The 27092-nt window shown below is 36.8% G+C and overlaps 1 protein-coding gene and 1 pseudogene across 2 annotated transcripts in view; one reads left to right on the forward strand and one right to left on the reverse strand.

Moving 5' to 3' along the window:
• Positions 1 to 27092, forward strand: part of APAF1 (apoptotic peptidase activating factor 1) — a 98827-nt gene that overhangs the window by 51603 nt on the left and 20132 nt on the right. For both annotated transcript variants that reach the window (XM_039223260.1, XM_039223261.1), the window contains exons 18-24: positions 408 to 569; positions 4621 to 4749; positions 7442 to 7567; positions 9199 to 9318; positions 11880 to 11996; positions 14485 to 14610; positions 26846 to 26965. In XM_039223260.1, coding sequence (XP_039079191.1) covers positions 408 to 569; positions 4621 to 4749; positions 7442 to 7567; positions 9199 to 9318; positions 11880 to 11996; positions 14485 to 14610; positions 26846 to 26965 — 900 coding nt within the window. The remainder of the gene's footprint in view (positions 1 to 407; positions 570 to 4620; positions 4750 to 7441; positions 7568 to 9198; positions 9319 to 11879; positions 11997 to 14484; positions 14611 to 26845; positions 26966 to 27092) is intronic.
• Positions 1694 to 3537, reverse strand: LOC120225024 (annotated as a pseudogene).

Here is a 27092-nt window from a genome sequence, read left to right on the forward strand (position 1 = left end):
GTCCAGGCTGTGCATGCAGTAGATGGGAAGCAGACTGCATGCCTGGTACAGCAGAGGGCAGCAGTGGCAAGTCTCACCTTTCCTCCTGCTCTCATTCTTCCTGTTCCCACCTAATCTTTAGCTTCCTCCACACCATGCAAGGATTTTTTAACATTTAGTTTTACATTCTGCATTTTGCATTTCAGGCAGTGCTTCTAGTTTTTTTTTTTTTTCTTTATAGGAAGGTGCTGAACGAAACTGGAGTAGTTAATTTAAAAGCTTTATAAGAAGTCCTGCTTAAGTGAAAACAGTTCATTAGAAAAACTGAATAATTTGCATGACATTTAATCCAGGTAGAATTCTAGAGGTGTGATTTGAGAGTATAACATACTTAAATTTTTTTTTTTTTTTAATTTTGTAATCTGAAGCTTTGGGATGTGAAATCAGCAAATGAGAAGGAAAGCATTAATGTGAAGCAATTCTTCCTAAATTCAGAGGAGCCTCAAGAAGATATGGAAGTGATAGTAAAATGTTGTTCATGGTCTGCTGATGGCGCTAGGATAATGGTGGCAGCAAAAAATAAGATCTTTGTAAGTATCAGCATTTTTACAAGCCAAAATTAGCCTGATTTAAAGCAAATGAAAGCATATTTTGATTTTTGCATTTTATACTGTTTATTGATATAAATAATAAAGTATACCTGTATGATTTTTGGCAAGCTCCCTAACTTCATAGTTCTCAGAATTGTGCTCCAGGGAATGTTGATCAGCTTCATGAGGAAAGGTCTCCATGGTCACACAGGCTTGAGAAATGTGCGTTGATTTCCCTGTTAGAGTCACTCAGTGTTTATTAACATATGTAAGGCCTCCAGAACTCCTTAAATACAGAAATAATTTATGTTGGTTAGTTCAGTGTTTCTCAGATTTAAAACATTGAATACTTTATCATTTTTTTTTTTTTTTTTTTTTTTACAATTTTGAATACATTGATTTAGGTGATTTTCAAAGTGCTTTCTTACTCCTAAAATTTATGGTGACTGTGATAGAAAAATTCACCAACAACTGAAGAATATTGTGAGATTTTTGTCATGTAAATGAGGACAATATGTAAAAATAGTGAATGACAAGGAAATTTGTAGTATTCAGGGTGCTCTTAAATATTTCTTTTGATATAAATGTCTGAGGGATGCAGCAGATTGCAGTGGACCTGTGCTAATAACGAGGCAGCTGAGGTTCAGAGCAGCCAAATAATTTGTCCCGTTATACTGTGGATTTGGAAAGATAGGTATTCTGATTTATGGCTCAGGGACATTTTATTCTAATAGTAATTTTAAAAGACTTGATAAGAGATATTACTGTTTTATTTTCAGCTTTACTAAGGTACAGTTGACAAAATTCTAAGATTTTTAAAGTATACATCTGTGAATTAATGTGTATATGCATTGTGAAAGGATTCTCTCCACATGGAGTTAAATAATGTATCTGTCACCACACATTTATCTTTTTTGTGTGTGAGAACATTTAATTTCTACTCTTAGCAAATTTCAGGCATACCATACAGTGTTATCAACTGTCACCACCATGTTACACATTAGGTCTTCAGATCACATTTATCTTGTAACTGAAAGTTCATATCCTCTTACCAACCTCTTCCTATTCTTTACACCCAAGATAGTATAGTTTTATTTGTTTGTTTATTAATGTGAATCTTTTGGTTAATCATTTTTGTTTACAACTGAAACTCTGGGAAACTCAAACTCTAAATTAACATCCTTGCCTGTGAGCTTCTTATAGACACTAGAGAAAGTTTCAACCTGGTGTTCCACATTGTTCTTCTGTGCTTTATCCAAGTGAACCTTTGTGAGTCATCCAATTTCACATGGTTCTCTTGCTCACAATTTCGCTTGGGAAGTCAAGTCCTCCAGGATCATGTAAGGCATGCCTGTCAAAGTGTGGCTCCTGGGGCACTTTTGCATATTTTTAATATGGTTTTTTCAAGTTGGTGTAGGTAGAATTCTCCCGGCAATAAAGACAATGTACTTTCCACTGAACTTTTTCTCCAATTCATAGATTAACCGGACTTGGATTTTCTGGAAAGATTTCATCTGAGAAACGGGAACAAATATGATAATAGCTTTTCGACAATTACCAACTTCAATTTCCTTGGCTGCTGTTACATTCAGCTACCTTAGCTGGGCTTTGAAAGGTCTGAGTCTATCTCCAGCTCAATCAAGGAGAGCCTGGGAGATGCTGGACTTGAACTTGTCCAGCTTTTTGCCACTCGGCTTCATGATTTTTGCACTTGAACTGAATGTGGCCTTCTTCTTGGTGAGAGTGCTAGCTTAGGAAGAGGCCTTAAGTCTCTTGAGAGCTCCTCAAATCCCCTGAGATAGTACAGTTTTAAAGAATATAGCTGAAATATACTATATAGTTACATTAAAAAGTCACTGAGGGCCCATTTATATTGTTTTCGATCTAGTTATTGATCTGTGACCCTTCAGTCTTGGTTGCTTGTTGGTTTATACCTCTTTAGTATGAAATTGAAGAAAAAAATATCAACTTTTTTCTTAAGTTTGTTAAAATTTGTAGGGTCAGAAAAGGAACCATTGCATTTATAAGATTTGAAGATTAAAATTTTTTTTGTTGTGAAATATATATATATGTAAAATCTGCCATTTTAACCCATTTTTAAATGTATTATAATTCAGTAATATTACTTACATTCACAATGTTGTGCAGCTATCACCACTATTTCCAAAACTTTTTCATCACCCCAAACAGAAATTCTGTAACCAGCAACTAGTAATTACCCATTCTTCTCTGCCTCCTAACCTTGGTAACCTTTAATCTATGAATTTGCCCATTCTGGATATTTCATATAAGTGGAATCATACAATATTGGGCCTTTTGTATCTGGCTCATTCCATTTAGCATAATATTTTCAAGGTTCATCCATGTTGTAGCATGTACAAAACTTCATTCCTTTTTATTGTCAAATAATACTCTGTTATATGGATATACCACATTTTCTTTATGCATTCATCTGTTGATGGACACTTGGGTGTTTTCACCTTTTAGCTGTTGTGAATAATGATACGGTGATCATGGTGTACAAGTATCTGTTTGAGCTTCTACTTTCATATCTTTTGTATAAACACCTAGGTGTAGAATTACTGGGTAATTCTAAATTAGCTTTTTTGAGGAACCGCTAGACCACTGGCACCATTTTATATTCCCGCTAGTAGTGTACAGGGGTTCCACTTTCTCCTTGCCAACCCTTGTTGTTTTCCATTTAAAAAAAATTCTAACCATCCCATTAGGTGTGAAGTGGTGGTATCTCATTGTGGTTTGATTTACATTTCCTTAGTGATTAATTTAGAATTAACTTGAACATTTTAAAAGATCTGTTCCAGTGATAGAAGAAGACAACTTTATATTGCATGAAATGCATTAAAAAAAATCTAGGTGAGGTCTTTATTTTACCTACTAAAATAAAACTACCCTAAAATCACCCTTAATTACATGTAGATCCCAATTCCTTACTCTCTGGTTTCTCCATTCTCCTCCTCTGATTTCTTTCAAACTCTTTTTTGTTGACCTATTCCAATTGTTAGGTCTTTACTTTTTACCACCTAATAATTGGTGGTAATAGGACAGATGCCTGTTTCATACTTGCTAAGTTTCCTCTATCACTCTCCACCGTTAATTTTTAATAACAACCTATCCTGGAAAGCATTTTAAGTATGGTTTACTCTGTTTTGTTGCTGGCCCCTGATGTGCTGCTTACCATCTGTGCATGGTTGCAGGGCTATGTATTCACAGAACATATTTAAGGCGCCCCCCTGGAAGCTTTTTTTTTCCCCCTGAAGACTATACCTTGGTCTTAAATCACAATACTGTATATTGATATGAATGTTTTTATCATTTGGCAAAAACTTCAGAAGAGTATATCCAACATTTAAAAATTTTTCAAAAGTTGAAATGAAGCTTGCATGACTCAAAAGTAGCTATTCTTTGGTTCAAAAATGGGAAAATGATCATAATGGAGTAATTTAATAGCACTGAAGAGAAATAGAAATGGGTGAGCTAATTTAATTTTAGCAAGCCTCTGCTCTGTATTATTTTGACCATCTTCATATTCCTCTTTTAAATAAACACACATTCAGAACTGCTCTGTATGTTCATTTACTCACAAAGGTTTTCCTTTTCCCTAGGGCAGCTTGAGAGATCATCCATGACAAATTTTTCTTTTTTAATGTTTATTTTTGAGAGAGAGAGTGTGAGTGGGGAGGGACAGAGGTAGAGGGAGACACAGAATCTGAAGCAGGCTCTAGGCTTCAAGCTGTCAGCACAGAACCTGATGTGGGGCTCGAGCTCATGAACCATGAGATCATGACCAGAGCTGAAATCTGATGTTTAACCAACTAAGCCACCCAGGCACCCCAATAAATTTTTCTTTATAGGAAATGTGTTTCAAAATGAGCAGCATTTTAAAAGTATGTGTATATTGATTTATAATCTTATTTATGACTATTAACAAGTAAATGTGTTTTTTCAGGACTTATAAATTTAGATTCAATTTGAATATAGCTTATTTTTAAAGGTATTTTATTTTCATAGATAACCTGTTTTATGTTGACAGCTTTTCAACATTCATGCCAGTGGCCTGTTGGCAGAAATCCATACAGGCCATCATAGCACCATCCAGTACTGTGACTTCTCCCCACAAAATCATTTGGCAGTGGTGGCTTTGTCCCAGTGCTGTGTAGAGGTGAGTAGTTCACTTAGTCTGTGAAATTTGGGTCTCCAGAGGTACAAGGATGCCCCCCAAAATGGGCTACTTAAACCATTAACTACTGAGGATGTTTGAGAAATAGTAGAGCATTTTCTTCATAGCATAGACTTATGGCTTTAAGGTATTAAACTGTATAGTCAGCTTTATTACTTTAGCAGTGATTGGAGATTTGATTTGACAGTATGATAGGGAATGGTAGTATCACACCAAGCATTTATTGAATGGCTAGCATGTGTCAAAGTCTGGGGAACCAGTGGAATGGCCACTGGTTTCCTAGGTAGAAACATGGCATCTCTTAAACAAGATAGGCATAGACTCTTCTGTAAAAGAATGATAAGAGATGAATCCAGTTCAGACTTCATAGATCATTGAGAAGAATAAGATGAGAAGAATAAGATGAAAGATCACTTTAGAATTGGTTAACCTAAGATGTTCATTGGTAAGGAGTAATGCATGAAATGACCCTTACAAATTACCCATTTATATTTGTAATTTTTCACTTACCTGATACATTTTGTATTCAGAGTCCATGCCTAACTGATCCTAGAAGAATTATACCCAGCAAATGGCTGTATTATTTTTTTCAGAAACAGTTCCTAATCCAAAGATGGATTAGTTTTTCCAAGCTTTGTTACTACTTATTTCTTGAGTGGGTCTTATCATCAGGTAATTTGAAGACCCTTGTGATGACAGTCCATGAAGATAGGTATGGGCCTTTATCTGGAAAATAGACAAATCCACTTGGTTCAAAGGGTCTCCTCAAAGGAAGCTTGCCTGTTGCAAGCACTTCTTTAGTATTCTGTGTTTATTTCAGCAATTTTTAGTGAGTTTGACAACCTTGCCCCTTACTGTGAAGCTGTTGGAGAGAATTTCTGAGCTATAGCCCTTCAGTGTGGAGATATAGATGAGAGTGAGTGGGTTAAACCTCCGTAAGCTCTACTTAACTCCCAAGTACAGAAGCAATGCAACTTACTGAAGAACTTCCCTGCCAAGAATCTTCCCATTGGAAGCAGAGGCAGTGAGTGTGAACAAGCTCTAGTCCTGTTTGAAATGATGGGAAGAAGTAGGGTGCTGTGGGCAGTGGTCTCTTGAGCAGAGTCCTTGAATTGAAAAATTCAGATGTGCTAGGAGATCTTGCACTTTACCTATAGATCCTCAAGGTAGATGTGGCTGAAAATTTCCTCCTTCAGGGTTTTGTCAGGATTTTTAGGAGGAGTGAAGGAGTAACTATTCTTTCAGCCTTTCCTGTTACTTCTAAAATCCCTACCCTTTCCTATTAGAAAGCTCTAGAAAACATTGTCTTTTTTCTTAAAATAAGGACTTGGTTTTGGAGGCTCTAAGATATGATGGGGGAGAACTAGAAAGGAAGAGGGAAGGATTTTCAATGGAGATTTCTTAGTTATGGGACCACTTTCATTTCTGGCCTTTAGCTTTGTATGTCCACAAGACCTTAGACTGCAATGACACAGCAAAGAAAATTTCATACAATTAATTTGTAACCATAGAACTCACTGATTGAAACCCACTGGGCATGTGATGAAGTACTTGTTTTGTCCATGCTTGTTCTGAAATCATAAAGTGGGTCTGACATTCAGAGTGTAATGAGAGGAACTCAGGCACATATGGTACTTCATTAGACTGGAATATATTTGAATAATTTATAGCACAACTCAGGACAAAATAATAGCCAGGGTGGCAGACATTTACAGTTTGTAACAACCATGAATAACAGAAATGTGTACATGTACAATTAGTATATTCATTTATTGTAGGGTTTTGCCATCAGTTGAAATGAGAATTTGATGACAATGGAAAATAGTCTATATTTTGATGACTAATAAAAAATAGATAAAATGCATGATTCCAAATCAAAGTTTTATAATAAGTTATATTCATAGGAGTCTTGTTTTTGTCCCTATTCCTTCTTTTTCTAACTCCTGCCAATAGGTAACTTTTTGTTTCTCGTTTAATGTTCGAATGTTTCTTTTTGTGTATATAAGCAGGTATCTGTGTGTATTTTATACAAATAAAATCTCCATACCTATATCCATGTATACATCAGTGTTTGCTTTTCATCTCTTACACAGCATAGTGTGTGTATCCAGGTGTTTGTGTTTGTGTATAGTGTAATATATATACTTAGGTAGAAATATATATGCTCTTTGCTTATTTTCTGTAAATAATCTATCCCAGTGACTAGTAATTATCAGGGTGTTTTTACAGCTATATGATATTCCATTATGTACTTTATTCAGTCAGTTCTGTATTTTTTTAATGTTTATTTATTTATTTAGAGATAATGAGTAGGGGAGGGGCAGAGAAAGAGGGAGACAGAGACAGAGACTAATGTGCGGAGCCTGATGCAGGGCTTGAACTCACAAACTGTGAAATCATGACATGAGCCAAAATCAAGAGTTGGACACTCAACTGACTGAGCCACTCAGGTGCCCCAGTCAGTTCCCTATTGATGATCATTTGGGCTGTTTACAGTTTTTTGCTACTAAAAATAAGATGCAATGAATAATTTTTTACACAAGTCATTCTGTATTTTTGCTAGTTTGTCTTGGACTATATTCATAGAAGTGAAATTTCTGGTTTACTTTTGCTATTTTCAATATTCTTGATATGTTCAAGATGTGATTTCCTATATGTTATGTTTATTCTGTAGTTGTGGAACATGGACTCTTGTTTAAAAGTGGCTGACTGCAGAGGACATTTAAGTTGGGTTCATTGTGTGATGTTTTCTCCTGATGGATCATCATTTTTGACATCTTCTGATGACCAGACAATCAGGGTGAGAGATACTGAGATTTTCATTTTAGACATTTATTTGATTGAAAGCTAAACCTCCTAGAAACTAAGAAATTGATGGGCAGTTATTGGGGGCAGTAAAACAAGAATTTACTAGATTCATATTTATCCTTGAAAAGTGCTATTATATGGACTCTAACAGCCTCATTCATTCCATACATGTTCATTGAGTATTATCATGGACCAAGCGCTGAAGTCCATTGGTTAAACTCTATTTTGATTAATTTAAATATATTACTAGGTAATACATTGACTTAATTTTTTACTCTTTCCTGCATCTTAAATCTCCCCATCCAATTATTTGCCAATTCTAATGGATTCTGCCTTTCCATTTTTTTGTCATTTGTTTCTACTTTTTCATTTCAAGTTTAGGTGTTCATTACATGTTGCCTCTCTTAATGTATTAGTGTATGCCACAATCTTTTTTTTTCTTGGTTTTCTACATGCTGCTTCCAAGCTATTTTCATCATGTACAATACAGTCATGTCGTTTTTGCTCAAAAACTATTACTAAAAGTAAGTAGATAGTCCTAAGTTTACATTGAAGTTCTCTATAGTGTGGGCTTATTCTGTTCCAGTCTTTCTTTTGGTTTATTCCTACAGGTAACCTATATTGGACTGCTCTCATTTCCCCAACACCCTGTAGTTCCCTGATTCTTCTGCCTATGTGGTTTCTTATGTTTGGAATACTCCATTTCCTGTCACTCTCCTAACAATCCTACAAGTTCCTCCCAGGCCTTCTGCAAAACCCTTCCTAATAATGCATTTGGAGGAATGTTTCTCCTCTTTAATGTCGTATAACTCTATGTCATTTTCTTGTGGTACTAACCAAATTCTGCTTTGAATTTAAGTACAGATTTGCTTTGTGTTTCACCATCAGTACTCCACTGTTCCTCCAGCTTGTTCACACATCTTAAATTATAAGGCCTTTGAGGCCAGGGACCTTGGTTTATCTCTGTGGGATCTAATATAGTACTTTGTATACATTGTAGCTGAAGTTTTTTTTAGTATTTACTGTATGCTAGACATTGTGAGAAGTACGCACTTATATTTGCTAATTCTCAAAGCAATCCTTTTTGCAGCTGAGGAAACAGTCACAGAAAGGTTAAATCAGTTTTGCTTAAAGTGCCAGTCTCAATAAGCTTGAGCCACAGTGTAAATCAACTCACTGCTTCCTTCATCAAGAAAGTCTTGTTAAAAAAAAACTGCGTTATCAGTCCTATCACTAAGCATACTGTTAATAGTGTGTTAGTGATATAGTTGATTTACGTTCTGGTACCAGCTCCTTATCTTGGTATCAGACAGTTTGAAGGCTAGTGAGAGTTCTTACTTTGAGAAGCACTATGTTAAGTAACCTTCCCAAAGTCACAACTTTAGGTGGAACTAGAGTTCATAGTCAGGCACCCATTACTCTTAATACCAACTACTACTCACTATAGCATATAATTAATAAGTATTTGTTGAATTATAATCTAATAATTGAAAATTTTCTGCCATCATAGGTATTTTGAGTGTGAAGCATGGTTTGTATCCTTGTTTTAAGACTGAGGCTTCTCTTTACATATTTCAGAGGATATGACTAGCTTATTTTAATTTTTTTTAATCTCTTAATTAGCTCTGGGAGACAAAGAAAGTATGTGAAAACTCTGCTATAGTCTTAAAGCAAGAAATAGATGTCGTGTTTCAAGAAAATGAAGTGATGGTTCTTGCAGTTGACAATACAAGACATCTGCAGGTGAGTATTTTTTAGAAAACATTTGGAAAAATTATATATGTATATTTTTTAGTTTTCATTCATTTATTTTTAAGAGAGAGAGAGCATAAGCAGGGGAAGGACAGAGAGAGAGGGGGGACATAGAATCTGAAGCAGGTTCTAGGCTCTGAGCTGTCAGTGCAGAGCCTGATGCAGAGCCCAAACCGATGAATGAGATTTTTACCTGAGCCAAAGTCAGATGCTTAACAGACTGAGCCAGCCAGGTGCCCCCCAAAATTGTTTTGATTGAACTACTTCCAATTCACATTTTTCTTGTTCAGTTTTGAACTTGGGATCAGGCATAAATGTGTGGTATCTAATAGGTGCTCAGTAGGTGTTAGTTGAATAAATATGTGGGTCTTGAGCTGAGGCTTAAATATGCTTGTATTTAGAATTTAAAAAAGTGATACTTCACCTCACTTCATTCCTCTCCTGTTGGTATCTGTGCTCACATTCCTTGATTTTCATGGAGTCCGGAAGGAGCTTGAGACAGAGTGACTGAGGGTGGGATAGAGCTTCTCAAGCTTTGGAGCTGCAAAGCTCAGCTTTATGTAATGGAAAGAACAGTGACTGTTCACTCAGGAGACCCATGTACAGTTTAGGCTTTATTGTCAGTTAATTTTGTGTGATGTTTGAGTAAATTGTACACTTCTCTGAGCCTCACTTTCTTCATCTATATGGTCCTTTTTATCTTTAGAAGTCTGAGCTGGTTATAGGGTGAAAGTGGAATCCCAATTCAGGAGACAGATATCTGGGAGTAAACAGTCTATGCCATGTGGTAATTTCTCCTTGTCTACTCTTGGGGGACAGAGTTAAGGTGTGAGGCACTCATTAATATGACTTGTTCTGTATTTTATAAGTTTTATTATCATCCTAATTATGTTGATGGGGAGCTCCTCATGCCCTGTATATCTGGGATAAAATCGGGTGTGGAGTTGAACGTGCATACCTCGTTATGATTTTTAGCAGACTTGGGAAATTCTGTTGCATTTTCTTGTCAAGTTCAGTGTCCTCAGGCTTGTATTACCTTTTTTAAATTTGCACAACCTTTCTTTAATAGTTATCATAACTGTGAGACTTCAAAAAGAAGTCATTCAACTATAAAAGTATTATTTTATTCTGTCAGTGATTATGAGAGAGTTTAAGGGATAAACTGACAAATATAGTTCCATTTAAGTGAACAAAACATGTTTTAGTCACTATTAGAAAAATATGGAAATTTATTTTCGAGAGAAAGATAAATTCAGCTTTTAGCAGTTCAGTTTTCATTTTGAATGTCTGGTAAGATGCTGTAAAGAAAGGCTACCTTGATTGATACTCTGTAATCTTTGTACCTGAAGCAAATATGACTGCTTATTTCATGGTGGTGAAAAATGATTTAAGACTAGGTTGTAACAGGGGCGCCTGGGTGGCTTAGTCGGTTAAGCGTCCGACTTTCGCTTAGGTCATGATCTCGCGGTTCGTGGGTTCGAGCCCCGCGTCGGGCTCTGTGCTGACTGCCAGCTCAGAGCCTGGAGCCTGTTTCAGTCTGTGACTCCCTCTCTCTCTGACCCTCCCCTGCTCACGCTGTCTCTCTCTCTCTCCTAGAAATAAGTAAAAAAAAAAAAAAAAAAAAAAAAGACTAGGTTGTAACAGAGAAAGAGGTAGCTGACAATTGATTTAAGCTTAAGAAATAGTCTTAGTTGAGCTATCAGCCATCTTTATTAATAAGGTTTAAAAAAATAATTGTATTGGTATATATTATGAAATTAGCTAATCTTAGATTAAGTTCCCAGCCACCCATATTATGCTTATGGGTTCTTCTCCAAAGCTCCTTTCTCCCCTACTCAAAAAGGGAAAGAATCTTAATTTATACTGTTTTGTGAGTGACTTAGAGGATATAAAACTCATTTTAAAGATTTTTAAAAAATGTTTTATTTTTGAGAGAGAACACGAGAGGGGAGGAGCATAGAGAAAGAGGGTCAGAGGGATCTGAAGTGGGCACTGCACTGATAGCAGTGAGCTTGATGTGGGACCCGAACTCAACGAAATGTGACATGACCTGACCCAGAATCAGTTGCCCAACCTACTGAGCCACCCAGGTGCTCGTAAAACTCATTTTAAATTGAATTTGGCTCTTTATATAATGTCTATCTCAGTCCCATTTCATTATCCCCCTTGAAAAATACCAGAAAAGTATATTTTAGCAAATGATAACCCTATTAAAATGGGCTTTGTAAAGAAATGGAAAACAGGTGCGGAGTTAGCTGTGGGATTATAAATTGATGTGTCTCAGGTGGTGGGCACAGCAGCTGCTTTTTAAACCTTTTAAAGCTTATTTTATTTTATGAAAATATATTTGAACCACAAAAGTGAAATATGAAATGAAAAGTGTAAAGTGCTAAATGTAGCTGCTGAAACTAAGATAGGGCTTTGTTGTTCCCCTGGGAGATTGTGTTGGTTATTTTCTGTGTTTTCACTTTGTTTTCAATTGAAGTCTCTGTTCTAAAGAATAGAAACTGCTCTTACAGCCTAACAACTGATTGTGCCTTATTTTTCATTAGCTCATTAATGGAAAAACAGGTCAGATTGATTATCTGACTGAAGCTCAAGTTAGTTGCTGTTGCTTAAGTCCACATCTTCAGTACATTGCATTTGGAGGCGAAGATGGAACCATTGAGGTATTCTGTTTTAGTCTTCAGAATCCTTCTGTGCAGCAGAGTTATTTATTTAAAATTAGTTGTGTGTCTGGCATTGTAGACCTATGCTAAATGCATCTTTTTGTGGTATATCGGTCATTCTTCTGTTAGACTAAAACTAATATTACAATCCTGTTGGTGATATATTTTTTCAGATTGCCTTTATTATGGTTTCTCATACTTTTTGTCTTTTTGTGTCTTATAGTCTACCTAGTGTTTTGCTGTTCTCCAAGAATATCAAACACTGTCAGAGATTTAGCTAACAATGTAAATAATATTTGTTTTCTCTACTTAGCAACTCAGCCTTTGGTGTAAATTTGCATTTTGGTATTGATAAGGTTCATTGGAAATGTCCATACAGGGTTGCCTTACGCTTACCTGTTTCACCAACCCTTTCTGATAACTTTTGGTATTAGAAGTATGCCTCTTCACCACTTGAATTCCTTAACTTATTAAAGAAGACCAAATACATTTAAAAAATACAAAAATTGTAATGATTTCATCACAAAGCACATTGTCTTTAGCTGTATAATAGTTTTTCAAAGAACATTTGTTCTTCTCACTTTCTCAATCGTTTTGGAATTACTTCTTTTTAAAAAATTTTTAAAAATGTATTTATTTATTTCTGAGAGAGAGAGAGAGAGGAGAGGGAGAGAGAGACAGTGTGACCAGGGGAGGGTCAGAGAGAGGGAGACACAGAATCTGAAGCAGGCTCCAGGCTCTGAGCTATCTGTCAGCATAGAGCCTGACACAGGGCTTGAACCCACAAACTGTGAGATCATGACCTGAGCCGAAGTCGGACACTTAACCGACTGAGCTATCCAGGCGCCCCTGTTTTGGAATTATTTCTTAATTTATTAATTGTGGCACAAGCCACATTTACTTTACTTTGGATTTATTTTCATAAGGAATTACACAAATATTCTCTAGTCCATATTGCCCCACAAAGAGGAGACTATATATTTACACACAGAATGAAGGAAGAAGCTTTTAGAAAGTGATGCCAGTGTTATTATGTTGTTATATATTTGTCATAGCTAATGTGGCATGGATTCAGAGTTAAGGTGGTTTTTTTTCATTATTGTGAAAAATTATTTGTAAAGATGAGTGCTATTTTGAAAAAAGTATATTGTAGATGTTTTTTAAGCAAGGGATGGTTCTGCATTTATGAGTGCACCTTAGTCTTCCCTCTTGGTCTCATCTTTCAAACTGGGGTATGCTATTATTCATTCTTAAAGGATCCTTGCTCCCCCTTTTCTTTTTACCTTGTTGCCAAGCCAGCACTACATTCTTTTTGTTTTTACAATCTGAGTATCTTGAAATAAACCTTAGTTTAAGGAAATAATTCACAAAACACACATGTGCCTCATCCATATCCCTCAAAGTGATCAAATAATATAAATAATATAAAAATGGATCATATGAGGTTACCAATATTCAACTATATTTAACTTGTAAAATGGCATTTTCATGTGGTTGAGTCTAGTATCATCAAATAATAACAGCTACCGTTTTTAGGTGTTTACTAACCAGATTCTCTCGTGGAGTTATTATAATACTTGGATGTTAGATGTTATTCCTATTTTACAGATGTGTAAACGCCAAGTTTCCATAACTTTAATTAAATCAGTAAGTGGCAGAGCTAGGATTCAAACCCTGGTCTCTGAGCTGCTGTGCTATGATGCTTGCCTGCCTTTTCCCTACAGCAGTGGTAAGATTGTCTGTTCTGCTCATTGGGGAAGGCTCTCACAAAGTTCCCCTTTGCTTTCTATCAGACCTTTTATCAGACATGCAGGTTAGGCTTGAATTTCTACCATTTCCTATATTAGCATCATTTGTATTTTCCTAAGGCTTCCTTGAGTACATTTTAATTTGGACAAGAGAACCATATTTACTTACTTTGTTTTGTTTTTGGTCAGTTCACTTAAGCTTTTTTGACTGTTCTGTTACCACTTTTTTAATGTCTGCATTTGGCGTATTCTTTTTTAGACTTTTAAGTGTTCTCGATGTACTTCGCCAGCCTACTCATATTCTCTTCTGTTTGCTGTCTCCCTCATTACCCCCCTCTTTCCTTGTCTCTGTGGTGTTTTATAAAGAGCTTGCCTTGTCTATCATCCAGGATTTTTTCTTTCTTCTCTCTCATCTATCTTACATTGAATTTTCTTTTTGGAAGCTGAGTCCAGGCTGCCACTTATTTGATGAATTGGGTAGTTGAGTTCTCAGAAGGACCACTGGTTCCTACTGCTGTCTGGTCATTCCAGTGAGTGTTTTATTTAGGGGTGTGTGTGTGCATGCACATCTGCATATGTATGTTCCATTCATTTGTGTGTCTTTAATTAAAATGAAAGCACTCTGAGATTGAAATTCTATACTCTTCTGTATCTAATTTAAATTTAATATCTTTGGGGTGTAATGCCTGGGTGTTGGTAAATTTCTTGGTGCTAATTTTCTGTGGTTTTCTCTTTTGAAGATTTTAGAACTCCTAAACAACAGAATCTTCCAATCCAAGATTGGGCACAAGAAGACTGTACGGCATATCCAGTTTACAGATGATGGGAAAACTCTTATTTCAAGCTCTGATGATTCTTTGATTCAGGTGAGGAGAAGAATTAACTTCCAACATATGTCATGCTGACTCTAGCAAAGGAACACTTTGATTGTGGCTCGTATCTGGTTGGCATTTTAAATATTTAAGATCATATTACTTTGGGGATACATTCAGATTATGTACATAGATTTAGATAAAACCCATTCATGTTTCATATTTTTCTGTGGGTGAGGTAGGCATTTAACTTGGGGACCCTCTACTGAAAGGTTATTTTGAAGATCAAGGAGTCATTTGAGTTTTCCTGCCTGCCTTATATTTGGATTTGAATTAATAAATAAACTTCTTCCACACATTTATTTAATTTACCTTTACTTTTCTTTATAGTTGTAAAATCTGAAATAATTCTTTTAAGAATAAGATGTTTGTTATAGGGGTGAAATCCTTTAAAAAAAAAAGAATAGTTTGCCATAATGAAGGATTGTGGATATGGAGGCCTTATGCCTATTTTATGTTCTTTAAAATTTAACTTTGTTTTCTCAAAATTCCATTACACATACTTTTAAAACTTAAATAGTATTACAGAGCTCATTATGGAAAATAGACTCCCCCATTACTCATTCTCCAGAAGCACTTATTATTTTTTTCAAAAAGCCAACTCTTGGTTTCATTGATCTGTTCAACTGTTTTTTTGGATTCTATATTCATTTCTGCCCTGATTTTTATTACTTCTCTCTCCTACTGGGTTTGGGGTGCTCTTGTTGCTCTCCTTCCAGTTCCTTTAGGTGCACTGTTAGATTTTGTACTCGTGCTTTTTCTAATTTCTTGAAATAGGCTTGGAGTGCAATGTACTTTCCTGTTAGAACTGCCTTTGCCGCATCCCATAGAGTTTGGATTGTTGTATTTTCATTTTCATTTGTTTCCATATATTTTTTAATTTCTTCTCTAATTGCCTGATTGGCCCATTAGTTCTTTAGTAGGGTGTTCTTTAACCCCATGTTTCTGGAGGTTTTCCAGACTTCTTCCTGTGGTTGATTTCAAGTTTCAAAGTATTGTGATCTGAAAGTGTGCATGGTATGATCTCAATTCTTTTATATTTATTGAGGGCTCCTTTTATGTCCCAGTATGTGATCTATCTTGGAGAATGTGGCATGCACACTTGAGAAGAAAGTGAACTCCATGGCCTCAGGATGTAGAGTTCTAAATATATCTGTCAAATCCATCTGGTCCAATGTGTCATTCAAGTCCATTGTTTCTTTAGTTATTTTCTGTCTAGTTGATCTATCCATTGCTGCAAGTGGAATATTAAAGTCTCCTGCTATTAGCACATTCTTGTCCATATTTATGATTAATTGTTTATTTGGGTGCTCCCGTATTTGGTGCGTAGACATTTATAATTGTTAGCTCTTCCTGATGGATAGACCCTATAATTATTATATAATGCCCTTCTTCATCCCTTGTTACTGTCTTTACTTTAAAGTCCAGTTTTTCTGATATACGTATAGCTACTCCAGCTTTCTTTTGACTTCCAGTAGCATGATAGATATTTGTCCATCCCTTTACTTTCAATCTGAAGGTGTCCTCAGGTCTAAAATGAGTTTCTTGTAGAGAGCAAATAGATGGATTTTGGGTTTTTTATCCAGTCTGCTACCCTATGTCTTTTGATTGGAGCATTTAGTCCATTTGCATTCAGTGTTATTATTGAAAAATATGGGTTTAGAGTCATTGTGTTCTTTGTAGGATTCATGCTTGTGGTGGTGTCTCTGGTACCTTGTGTTCCTTGCAACATTTCCCTCATAGAGTCTTCCTCCGGATTTCTTGTAGGGCTGGTTTAGTGGTGACGAGTTCTTTCAATTTTTGTTTATTTGGGAAGACTTTTATCTCTCCTTCTATTCTGAATGACAGGCTTGCTGGATAGAGGATTCTTGGCTGCATATTTTTTTATGTTCATCACATTGAAGATTTCCTGCCATTCCTTTCTGGCCTGCCAAGTTTCAGTAGATAGGTCTGTCACCACTCTGATAGGTTTCCTTTGTATGTTAGGGCCCTTTTATCCCTAGTTGCTTTCAGAATTCTCTCTTTGTCCTTATGTTTTGTCAGTTTCACTATGATAATGCCATGCAGAAAATCGATTCAAGTTACGTTTGAGGGGAGTTCTCTGTGCTTCTTGGATTTCAGTGTCGGTTTCCTTCCCCAGATTGGGAAATTCTCTGCTATAATTTGTTCAAGGACTCCTTCAGTGCCTTTCCCTCTTTCTTCCTTTTCTGGAATTCCTATGATATGGATATTGTTCCATTTGATTGTATCACTCAGCTCTCGAACTCTCCTTTCGTGTTCCTGGATCAGTTTATCTGTCTTTTTCTCGGCTTCCTCTTTTTCTATAATGGTGTCTTCTAATTCACCTATTCTCCTCTCTGCCTCTTCAGTACATGCATTGGATGCCTCTATTTTATTATGCATCTCATTTATAGCATTTTTTAATTCATCACAACTATTTTTAAGCTCCATGGTCTTTGTAGCAATAGTTTTCTCTGACGTCTTCCATGCCTTTTTCAAGGCCAGCAATTAATTTTATGACTATTGTTCTAAATTCTTGTTCAGTTATGTTGCTTATATCTGTTTTGAGCAGTTCTTTAGCTGTCATTTCTTCCTGGAATTTCTTTAGAGGAGAGTTCTTCTGTTTCGTCATTTTGGCTAGCTTTCTGTCTCTTGTTAGTTTTAAAAGCTATTATTATAGACTCTGCACTTGACGAGTACTACTGTATTAAAGAAGGCTGTTTGACTGTCCAGGGCCTGTCCGTTCAGGAAGTGTTCTTTGAATGGTGTCTCTTGGTCTCTCTTGTTGAAACTTTGGTTATTTTATTTCCCTACTCATGGTATTTTGGACTCACCACCATGTGTACTTTGGCTTGTTTCTTGAGGTAGCCGCTTTTGAGTCTGATCTCCCTGTGCTGTGGGCATAGCCAAGGTGGGCTGTGCTCTATGTCCTGAGCCACATCTCGTTTCCAGATCTTATTCTGAGCACCCCATTGATACCGCCCGAACTATAAATCTGCAGGCCGAGTCCCTCTGAGCAGATTCAAGCCAGCCGCCTCCAGAAGCACTACTTTTAACTTCTAGATACTTCTTTTGATATTTACCTTCATGCTCCCATATCTCAAGCTTATGTTTTTAATTTCTATGTTTGAGAACTTATCTACTGAAAATTAAGATGAAATGTAGCTTTTTTTCTTCTACCACCTGTGCTACCTTTGACATATGCACACACCTTTTTATCAGTCCCATTTTCCTAATACAGTTATAATAAAATTTTGTTTTGGTCATTAGTGTCATTAGAGCTAAGTAGACTAAGTGTACTATGAATGTGTTTCCTGCCTTAATGCAATTTAGTACAGTTCTACCTTTGAATGTAGTTTGCACTTATTTTACCCTAGAACTTTGAAGACATTGTTCCATTTTCTCCCAAGGTTCCAAAGCTCATATTGAGAAGTCTGAAGCCATTCTGGTTCCTAAACTTTCTATCTGGAAGATTTTAGGATCTTCTCTTTGTTCCTAGAATTTTGCAATTCCGTGATGATGTGCCATGGTGTGTATTTGTTTTATCCATTGTTTTGCATATTTGTGGTTCTTTCTTAACTTGGAGTCATTTTTCCAATGCCAAGTAAAGTTAAATTTTTCTTTGATTCCTCCTCACCACAATATGCTTTCTTTTTCTGTAACAACCATTATTCAGATATTGGATCTCCTGATCATGTACTTTTCTTTTTTACAATTCATGATTTTAAATCGTGCTCTATTTTCTGAGTTTTCTTCAGCTTTGTCTTCTAGCTCTTTAATTGAGTTTTTTATTTCTACTATTTTTAATGCTGAAGAGTTCATTCTTATTCCTTTAGAAGAGCACTGTGTTCTTGTTTCACAAATGTAATATCTTCTTTGAGGATGGGTGGATATATAAATAATGTATAAGTTATACATATAATACACTTATTTATGTATGTATATATATATAATTTTTTTCCTCAAAATTGAAGTTTCATGCAAGTTGCTATTTCCTCCAAGTTGCTTTTTCTGTGTGGTTGTTTTGGCCTCTTATTTTAAAGGTCTTCCTCAGCTGTGTGGTGATATTAGCTACCAGAGGTGCAACACTAAAAGGGTAATTGAAAGCTCTGCATGTTTACTGAGACCTTTTCTGAAAAGTAGCCTGGATGGGGAATCTTTGTTGTAAGTATCTTTAGGTCTTTTGTCATGTATTTGTCAGATTACTAGATGAGGAACTTCTGGTCTTTCTGCCTGGAGATTATAAATCTGGCTGACAGGTTCTTAGAGCTAAGTGGGGAAGAGAACTGAGGGTAGGTGTAGGATCTAATGGTTCAGTGTGTAAACCTTCATTTGATCTCTCTGTTCTCAAAACTATAATTTTGTCCTCAGTTGTGCTGGTGCCTTTTAATTTAGAATCTTTTTTCTGGTGTACTCTCATTGTCTGTAGGAGCATTTTCTATGCTTTATTCTCTCTTTTTTTCCATATTAACTTTGTTTTATTCATTGATGGTTCTTTTCATTTTTATACAAAATTAGTTTTCCTGAACTTTTGAAGGAGTGAGTAAGGCCAGTGTTTCTAGCTTTACAGCTTCTCCTTCTATTGTTTTCATGAAGTATTAAAAATATGGCCTCATTCTTATGAGATTACTTTGTTCTATCCTCTTCCTTCATTTTTTTTTCTTTTTTTAATTTTTTTTTAAGGTTTTTTTAATTTATTTCTAGAGAGAGAGAGTGAGCAGGGGAGGGTCAGAGAGAGAGGGAGTCACAGACTGAAACAGGCTCCAGGCTCTGAGCTGGCAGTCAGCACAAAGCCCGACGCGGGGCTCGAACCCACGAACCGTGAGATCATGACCTAAGCGAAAGTCGGACGCTTAACCGACTAAGCCACCCAGGTGCCCCATCCTCTTCCTTCATTTTTATTTAAACCTTCTCTTTGCTGCCATTATCCTTGTTCTACTCAATTTGGATTTTATTCCCAGCAATTTTTCCTCATTAGTATAGGATTATCCTGGTTAATTTTGAGAGTTCATAGGTCCCAGACTGCTCTGGCCCTTCCAGACTGTACCATAGTTGCTTTGCATTCAGTGTCTGCTGCTGCTCTCACGTTGGTCCACTGCACTTTCCAATGAATGTGTTTGGCTCTTTTGGAATTCTCTTTTTAGGTTTGTCAGACTCTCCATACTTCTCTATGCTTCTTTTCATATTGATGCTAGGATCTATGGTTTGTCTCTGCTCTCTTGTATCTTGAAGTTTATGGGGATACTTTGTCAGTTAACAGGGTCTTGTTGTCAGTGTTGTCTGTGCAGTTTTGGTTTTGCTATTTCATTTGCTTTGTCCACTTTTTATGGAGGTTTTAGGGAGATTAAAAAAAACAAATTCACTGCCATCTTCCCAGAATTCCTAATAGTTCTGGTCCAGTGCCCATCCTCATTCCCACCTCTGGATGTACTCAGTGACCTATGTTCCTGAGCAATTGGTAAATTCTGTAGTGTCAGTTTTGTTGCTTCAGTTTTTCTCTAGTGCTTTTAGGATTCTATTTTCTTGGTTCTGCTGTCAGTTACCATTCTCCTGCTTTTCAGGCTACAACATTTTGTTGTTGTCTTTGTTCCCATTCCCTTGAGCTTGTCATTGTAGTAGGGTTTTAGAAGTGAAGGAGATACAAATACATATGTTCAACAGAAGTTACTATGTGTTCTTTTATTTAATATATATTTCCTGCACTAGCAATATTTACAGTATTAAAAACTCTTTTGATGGGGTGCCTGGCTGGCTCATTTGAAAGAGTGTGTGACTATTGAACTTGGGGTCATAGTTTGAGCTCTACATTTTGGGTAAAGATTACGTATATAAATAAATAAAAACTATTTTGAAAAAAATCTTTTTATGATATGTCTTTGTGAGTTCTTTATGATTGGAAGGAAATTTAGTTTCAGTGCAGAAACTTACTCTAGGCTCCCATGATACTATTCTTTGTATTAGCTATGAAACTCAGTGTAATATTCACCGTTCTTCCTCTCCAGATGGCTTTGAAATGGGTGAAACTAAACTACATTTGATGAGATTCTGTTGAAACTTTGTATACTGTGGTGTTTTTCTGTCAGAAGCTAAAATCATAGGTTTAATGACCTGCTTGAACATCAAGATATTCTCAGCCAGAGAGAGAAATAATTTCTAGGAATAGTTTTAGGTTCAGGGTTAGATTATTTTTAGAAATATGAGTTAAGTGGTGTTTCATCCTCTTTTGCTGCTCTATCCAGAATACTTCTTACATTTAAAATGTTTTAGTGAGTATATATTCATGTAACAAAACTCTTGGTGGGTATTTCTAATAATTGACTGGTTGGGGTTTTATTTTTACTTTTTAATAAATAATTTATTGGAAGTTTATGCCCTAGCCCCCAGCTTTGTTGAGGTGTGACAAAATTGTGTATGTTTTAGACATGCATGATGATTTGATATATACACATTGTTAAATAATTACAATGATCAAGTTAATTAATGTATCCACACACATATCACATAGTTACCATCTTGAAGGTTTATTTTATTCACCTTTGTACCCCCAGTGCCTGGAATTTAGCAGGAGTTCAGTAAATCTGTGTTGAGCTGAACCAAAGTTATTGCCAAAATGTGAAAAAATGAACTCACTTATTTATAGCACCTAGAGTTGTGAAAATTGAGGTCTAACTTTGGTAGTTGTTTTTTTTTAATTTTTTTTTTAATGTTTTATTTATATCTAGGAGAGAGAGAGAGACAGCGTGAGCAGGGGAGGGTCAGAGAGAGAGGGAGTCACAGACTGAAGCAGGCTCCAGGCTCTGAGCTGGCAGTCAGCACAGAGCCCGACGCGGGGCTCGAACCCACGAACCGCGAGATCATGACCTAAGCGAAAGTCGGACGCTTAACCGACTAAGCCACCCAGGCGCCCCTAACTTTGGTAGTTTTTGACCTTTTTTCTTGAGGTAAATATAGCCCAAGTAGCAGCCATGTTTACCTGAGCCAATGTATGAGACTATCTTGATTCTTATAGGTAGAAGAAGATTCTTCAGCATTTTTAAAATTTAAATTTTATTATTTATATAGCTGAAAACATTCTATAGTGTATATACATTGCAAAAATTATAGCTCATGGCAGAGACATCCCCAAACTCAATCTCAATACATTTGGCTAATGCTGGTGAAAGTTTAGCTGTTAAATAAGGTAATTCAGTTAGTACAGTGTGTTTGAGTCCAGTAAAAAGGGTGTCCCTGTCATCACTGCCTTATCAGACCGCTGCAACAAAAACCTCTAAGGCTATTCTTAATCTTTCCTCAGCTATTGTCAAACTTTTTGTTCTGTCTGCTCAATAAAGCTCTCTGACTTTTTGATGTGGAGGGCAGCAGTAAGAACCCAACTCAGGATTGGACACTGAATCAGACACAGCTGGGAATGGCAGAGCTGGTCACTCAGGAACAGGTGTTAATAGTAGTCACTGATTCTATAGTCCAGTAATGCCCAGAAAGTAGGAGCAAGCCAGAAAGTTTCTAGTGGAAATGGTCTAGATGTATTTTATGCTTAGTCACAAAGGGTGCCTTTCTTTTCTGTTGTGATTTGGGGCGCCAGAGAAACGTCCCTCCCCAGTATATCTCCTTGAGTTCTTAAAATGCTGAAATTCCTAATTCTCTTTAAAATTCCTTTCATTTCCAGCTCCTCTTCGAGGGTCCCCTTGCTCTTTTATGGATACCCTGCTCCTGATGTCTTGCTTCTATGAATGAGCACTTGGAGACAGAAGAGAGAGAAATCTGAGAGGCAGGGGCTTGGTGGGGAGGCTGGCTGCTTAAGTGTGGAGGATAAAGGAGTAAAGAAAGAAGTGTCATTTCTTTTATAGTTTTGCCTAAGCCTGACAGGAAAAGCTTGAAGACATTTCTACCATTGAACCATCACCAGTCAAAAACTTGACCCAGAATATCACTAATGCCATACCTGTGGTAGTTGCTGATTTTTCTTTATCTTTTTATTCCTGATGTTAAAAATTAGAAAAAATTCTGTTATAGGCTACTTGATTGCCCACGGTTCAGAAGTCCAGCTTCATCAGGCCTTACTGGACTTGTTTTTTTTTTTTTTTTTTAATATCTTCTGAACCTTATTTTTCTGATTCTCCTGCATATTCTATATTTTAGCCAGATTGAGCTATAAACAGGTCCCCATAACCTTTCCATGTTTTCCTGTCCTTGTGCTTTAACTTAAGCATTCATTGTCTTTATTTGAAAAGCCCTTCTCAGGTTGTGAATCATACTTCCAACCCATACGTTACCTCAAGCCTACTTTGAATGCACTGTCTGCATCATTTCAATTTTCTTTTCTTCCTTTTGTGCTTGAGGAATTCTTTCTAGAGCTCCATGTGAAAAACAATGTACTGTATCACTTTGTCAGTTTGAGGATTGCATTAAGGAGATAAATATCTCTAAAACTCAGAAATTCTTTGACTTGGTTTGAAGCTGCTCTAGTCAGCTGACCTTTCCAGGCATTAGGGCCAGTAGGACTCAATAACTTCAGTGGAGCTAGAACGATTTGTTTGTTTATTTATTTATTTATTTACATCCAAGTTAGTTAGCATATAGTGCAACAGTGAATTCAGGAGTAGATTCCTTAATGCCCCTTACCCATTTAGCCCATCCTCTCTCCCACAATTCCTCCAGCAACTCTCTGCTTATTCTTTATGTTTAACGGTCTCTTATGTTATGTCCCCCTCCCTGTTTTTATATTATTTCTGCGTCCCTTCCCTTATGTTCATCTGTTTTTATCTTAAATTCTTTATATGAGTGAAGTATGATATTTGTCTTTCCCTGACTAATTTCACTTAGCTTAATAACTTCTAGTCCTATCTATAGTTGCAGATGGCAAGATTTCATTTTTTTTTATTGCCGAGTAATACTCCATTGTATACCATATCTTCTTTAACCATTCATTCATTGATGGACATTTGGGCTCTTTACATACTTTGGCTATTGTTGATAGTGCTCCTATAAACATTGGGGTGCATGTGCTCCTTTGAAACAGCACACCTGTATCCCTTGGGTAACCTAGTAATGCAGTTGTGGGTCTTAGGTAGTTCTATTTTTAATTTTTTGAGGACCCTCCATACTGTTTTCCAGGGTAGCTGCACCAGTTTGCATTCCTACCAGTAGTGCAAAAGAGATCCTCTGTCTCTTCATCCTTGCCAATGTCTGTTGCTTGAGTTATTAATGTTAGCCATTCTGGCAGGTGTGAGGTGGTGTCTCATTGTGGTTTTGATTTGTATTTCCCTGATGGTGAGTAATGTTGAGCATTTTTTCATGTGTCAATTGGCCATCTGGATGTCTTCTTTGGAGAAGTGCCTATTCATGTCTTTTGCCCATTTCTTCAATGGATTATTTGGTTTTTGGGTGTTGAGTTTGATAAGTTCTTTATAGATTTTGGATACTAGCCCTTTATCTGATATGTTGCTTGCAAATATCTTCTCCCATTCCATTGGTTGCCTTTTAGTTTTGCTGATTGTTTCCTTTGCTGTGCAGAAGAATTTAATTTTGATGAGGTAGTTCATTTTTGCTTTTGTTTCCCTTGCCTCTGGAGACGTGTTGAGTAAGAAGTTGCTGCAGCTGAGGTCAAAGAGGTTTTTGCCTGCTTTTTCCTCGAGGATTTGGATGGCTTCCTATCTTACGTTTAGGTCTTTCATCCATTTTGAGTTTATTTTTGTGTATGGTGTAAGGAAGTGGTCCAGGTTCATTTTTCTGTATGTTGGTGCTATCCAGTTTTCCCAGCACCATTTGCTGAAGAGACTGTCTTTACTCCATTGGATATTCTTTCCTGCTTTGTGAAACATTAGTTGGCCATATGTTTGCGGGTCCATTCCTGGGTTCTCTGTTCTGTTCCATTGATCTGAGTGTCTGTTTTTGTGCCAGTATCATACTGTTTTGATGATTACAGCTTTGTAATACAGCTTGCATTCTGGGATTATGATGCCTCCAGCTTTGGTTTTCTTTTTCAAGATTGCTTTGGCTATTCAGGGTCTTTTCTGGTTCCATACATATTTTAGGATTGTTTGTTAGTGGAGCTAGAATCTTTGGTTTTGGCCTTACTTGTGGGGCTTAGGAAACTGTGAATATGTAATAGGGATAATTTTCTCTGGAAAATTTAATCAGATGGAGAGCTCACTAGCATATTGTGGCTTTTCTCTATCTTCTTGTGTAATTAACTGCTTTCCAAGAAACTGAAGAAAAAGATTTTTTAAATAGTTTATTGTCAATTTGGTTTCCATGTAACACCTAGTGCTCACCCCAGCAAGTGCCTGTCACTCCCCTTCTCCTTTCCCCACCCCCATCAGCCCTCAGTTTGTTCTAAACTTTCAAGAGTCTCTCATGGTTTGCCTCCCTCCCTTTCCCCAACTATTTTTCCCCTTCTCCTCCCCCATGGTCCTCTGTTAAGTTTCTCCTGTTCCATTTTTAAGTGAAAACATATGGTATCTGTCTTTCTCGGCCTGACTTATTTTGCGCAGCATAACACCCTCAAGTTCCTTCCACATTGCTACAAATGACCAGATTTCATTCTTTCTCATTGCCATGTAGTATTCCATTGTATAGATGAACCACATATTCTTGATCCATTCGTCCATTGATGGACACTTAGGCTCTTTCCATGTTTTGGCTATTGTTGAGAGTGCTGCAATGAGCATTGGGGTACATGTGCCCCTATGCATCGCACTCCTACATCCCTTGGGTAAATTCCTAGCAGTGCTATTGCTGGGTCATAGGGGAGTTCTGTTGTTAATTTTTTGAGGAACCTCCACACTGTTTTCCAGAGGTGCTGCACCAGTTTACATTCCCACCAACAGTGTAGGAGGGTGCCCGTTTCTCCACATCCTCGCCAGCATCTATAGTCTCCTGATTTGCTCATTTTAGCCACTCTGCGGCATGAGGTGGTATCTCAGTATGGTTTTGATTTGTATTTCCCTGATGAGGAGGGATGCTGAGCATCGTTTCATGTGTCTGTTGGTCATCTGGATGTCCTCTTTGGAGAAATGTCTGTTCATGTCTTCTGCCCATTTCTTCACTGGATTATTTGTTTTTTGGGTGTGGAGATTGGTGAGTTCCTTATAGATTTTGGATACTAGCCCTTTATCTGATATGTCATTTGCAGCTATCTTTTCCCATTCCGTTGGTTGAAATTGCTGCAGTTGAAGTCAAGGATGTTGTTTCCTGCTTTCTCCTCTAGGATTTTGATAGTTTCCTGTCTCACACTCAGGTCGTTATCCATTTTGAGTTTATATATGGTGTAAGAAAGTTATCTAGTTTCATTCATTTGCACGTTGCTGTCCAGTTCTCCCAGCACCATCTGTTAAAGGGGCTTTTTTCCATTGGATACTCTTCCCTGCTTTGTCACAGATTAGTTGGTCATACATTTGTGGGTCCAATTCTGAGTTCTCTAAAAATGACTTTTTTCCTAAAGGTTTATTTTTGTTTTTTTAGAGAGAGAGAGTGTGAACGAGGTGGGGGAGGGATGTGGGGAGGGAGGAAGAGAGAGAGAGTGAGAGAGACAGAGACAGAGACTGAGAATCTCAAGCAGACACCACATTCAGCACAGAGCCCAACATGGGGCTCAATCCCATGACCCTGGGATTATGACCTGAGCTGAAATCAAGAGTCAGATGCGCAACTGACCGAACCACCCAGGCACCCTGATAATGAATTTTATTTAGTAGGAAACATATTTTATTTTGTCCCTTAGTCAAGTTAATTAATCCTAGCTTTTCTTTTTTCTGTCTCTAAAATGGGAGTACTGTATTTTTTCTTGGTATTTTTTAAAAAAAATTTACATCCAAGTTGGTTAGCATATGGTGCAACAATGATTTCAGGAGTAGATTCCTTAATGCCCCTTCCCCATTTTGCCCATCCCCCCTCCCACGACCCCTCCAGCAACCCTGTGTTTGTTCTCTATATTTAAGAGTCTCTTATGTTTTGTCCCCCTGCCTGTTTTTATATTATTTCTGCTTCCCTTCCCTTATGTTTATCTGTTTTGTATCTTAAAGTCTGCATATGAATGAGGTCATATCATATTTGACTGACTAGTCAGCTATTTCTTTCTCTGACTAATTTCGCTTAGCTGTATTCTTTTTTGTTTTACTGAATGCCATGAGGATAAAAGATGTTAGGCAGTTGAGCACCTACTACCCTACTTCTCCAATGGGATATCATGGGAAGAGGATTGTAACAGACTTATTTCTTTGATAATCAGGTATGGAATTGGCAAGCAGAGGAATGTGTTTTTCTACAAGCTCATCGGGAAACAGTGAAAGACTTTAGGCTCTTGAAAAATTCAAGACTGCTTTCCTGGTCATTTGATGGAACAGTGAAGGTAATTTGAAGCAAAAAAATTTTTTTAAGTATTCTGATATTGTAATGATTATATTGTGACAGCTAAAAGCAGATAGGTGGTAACTTTAATTTTAAAATTTCTATTTTCTCATGCCTGTTTTCTGTTT

Source organism: Hyaena hyaena, unplaced genomic scaffold (genome assembly GCF_003009895.1).
Source record: "Hyaena hyaena isolate Hyena2069 unplaced genomic scaffold, ASM300989v1 scaffold_1305, whole genome shotgun sequence".
Classification (NCBI taxonomy): Eukaryota; Metazoa; Chordata; class Mammalia; order Carnivora; family Hyaenidae; genus Hyaena; species Hyaena hyaena.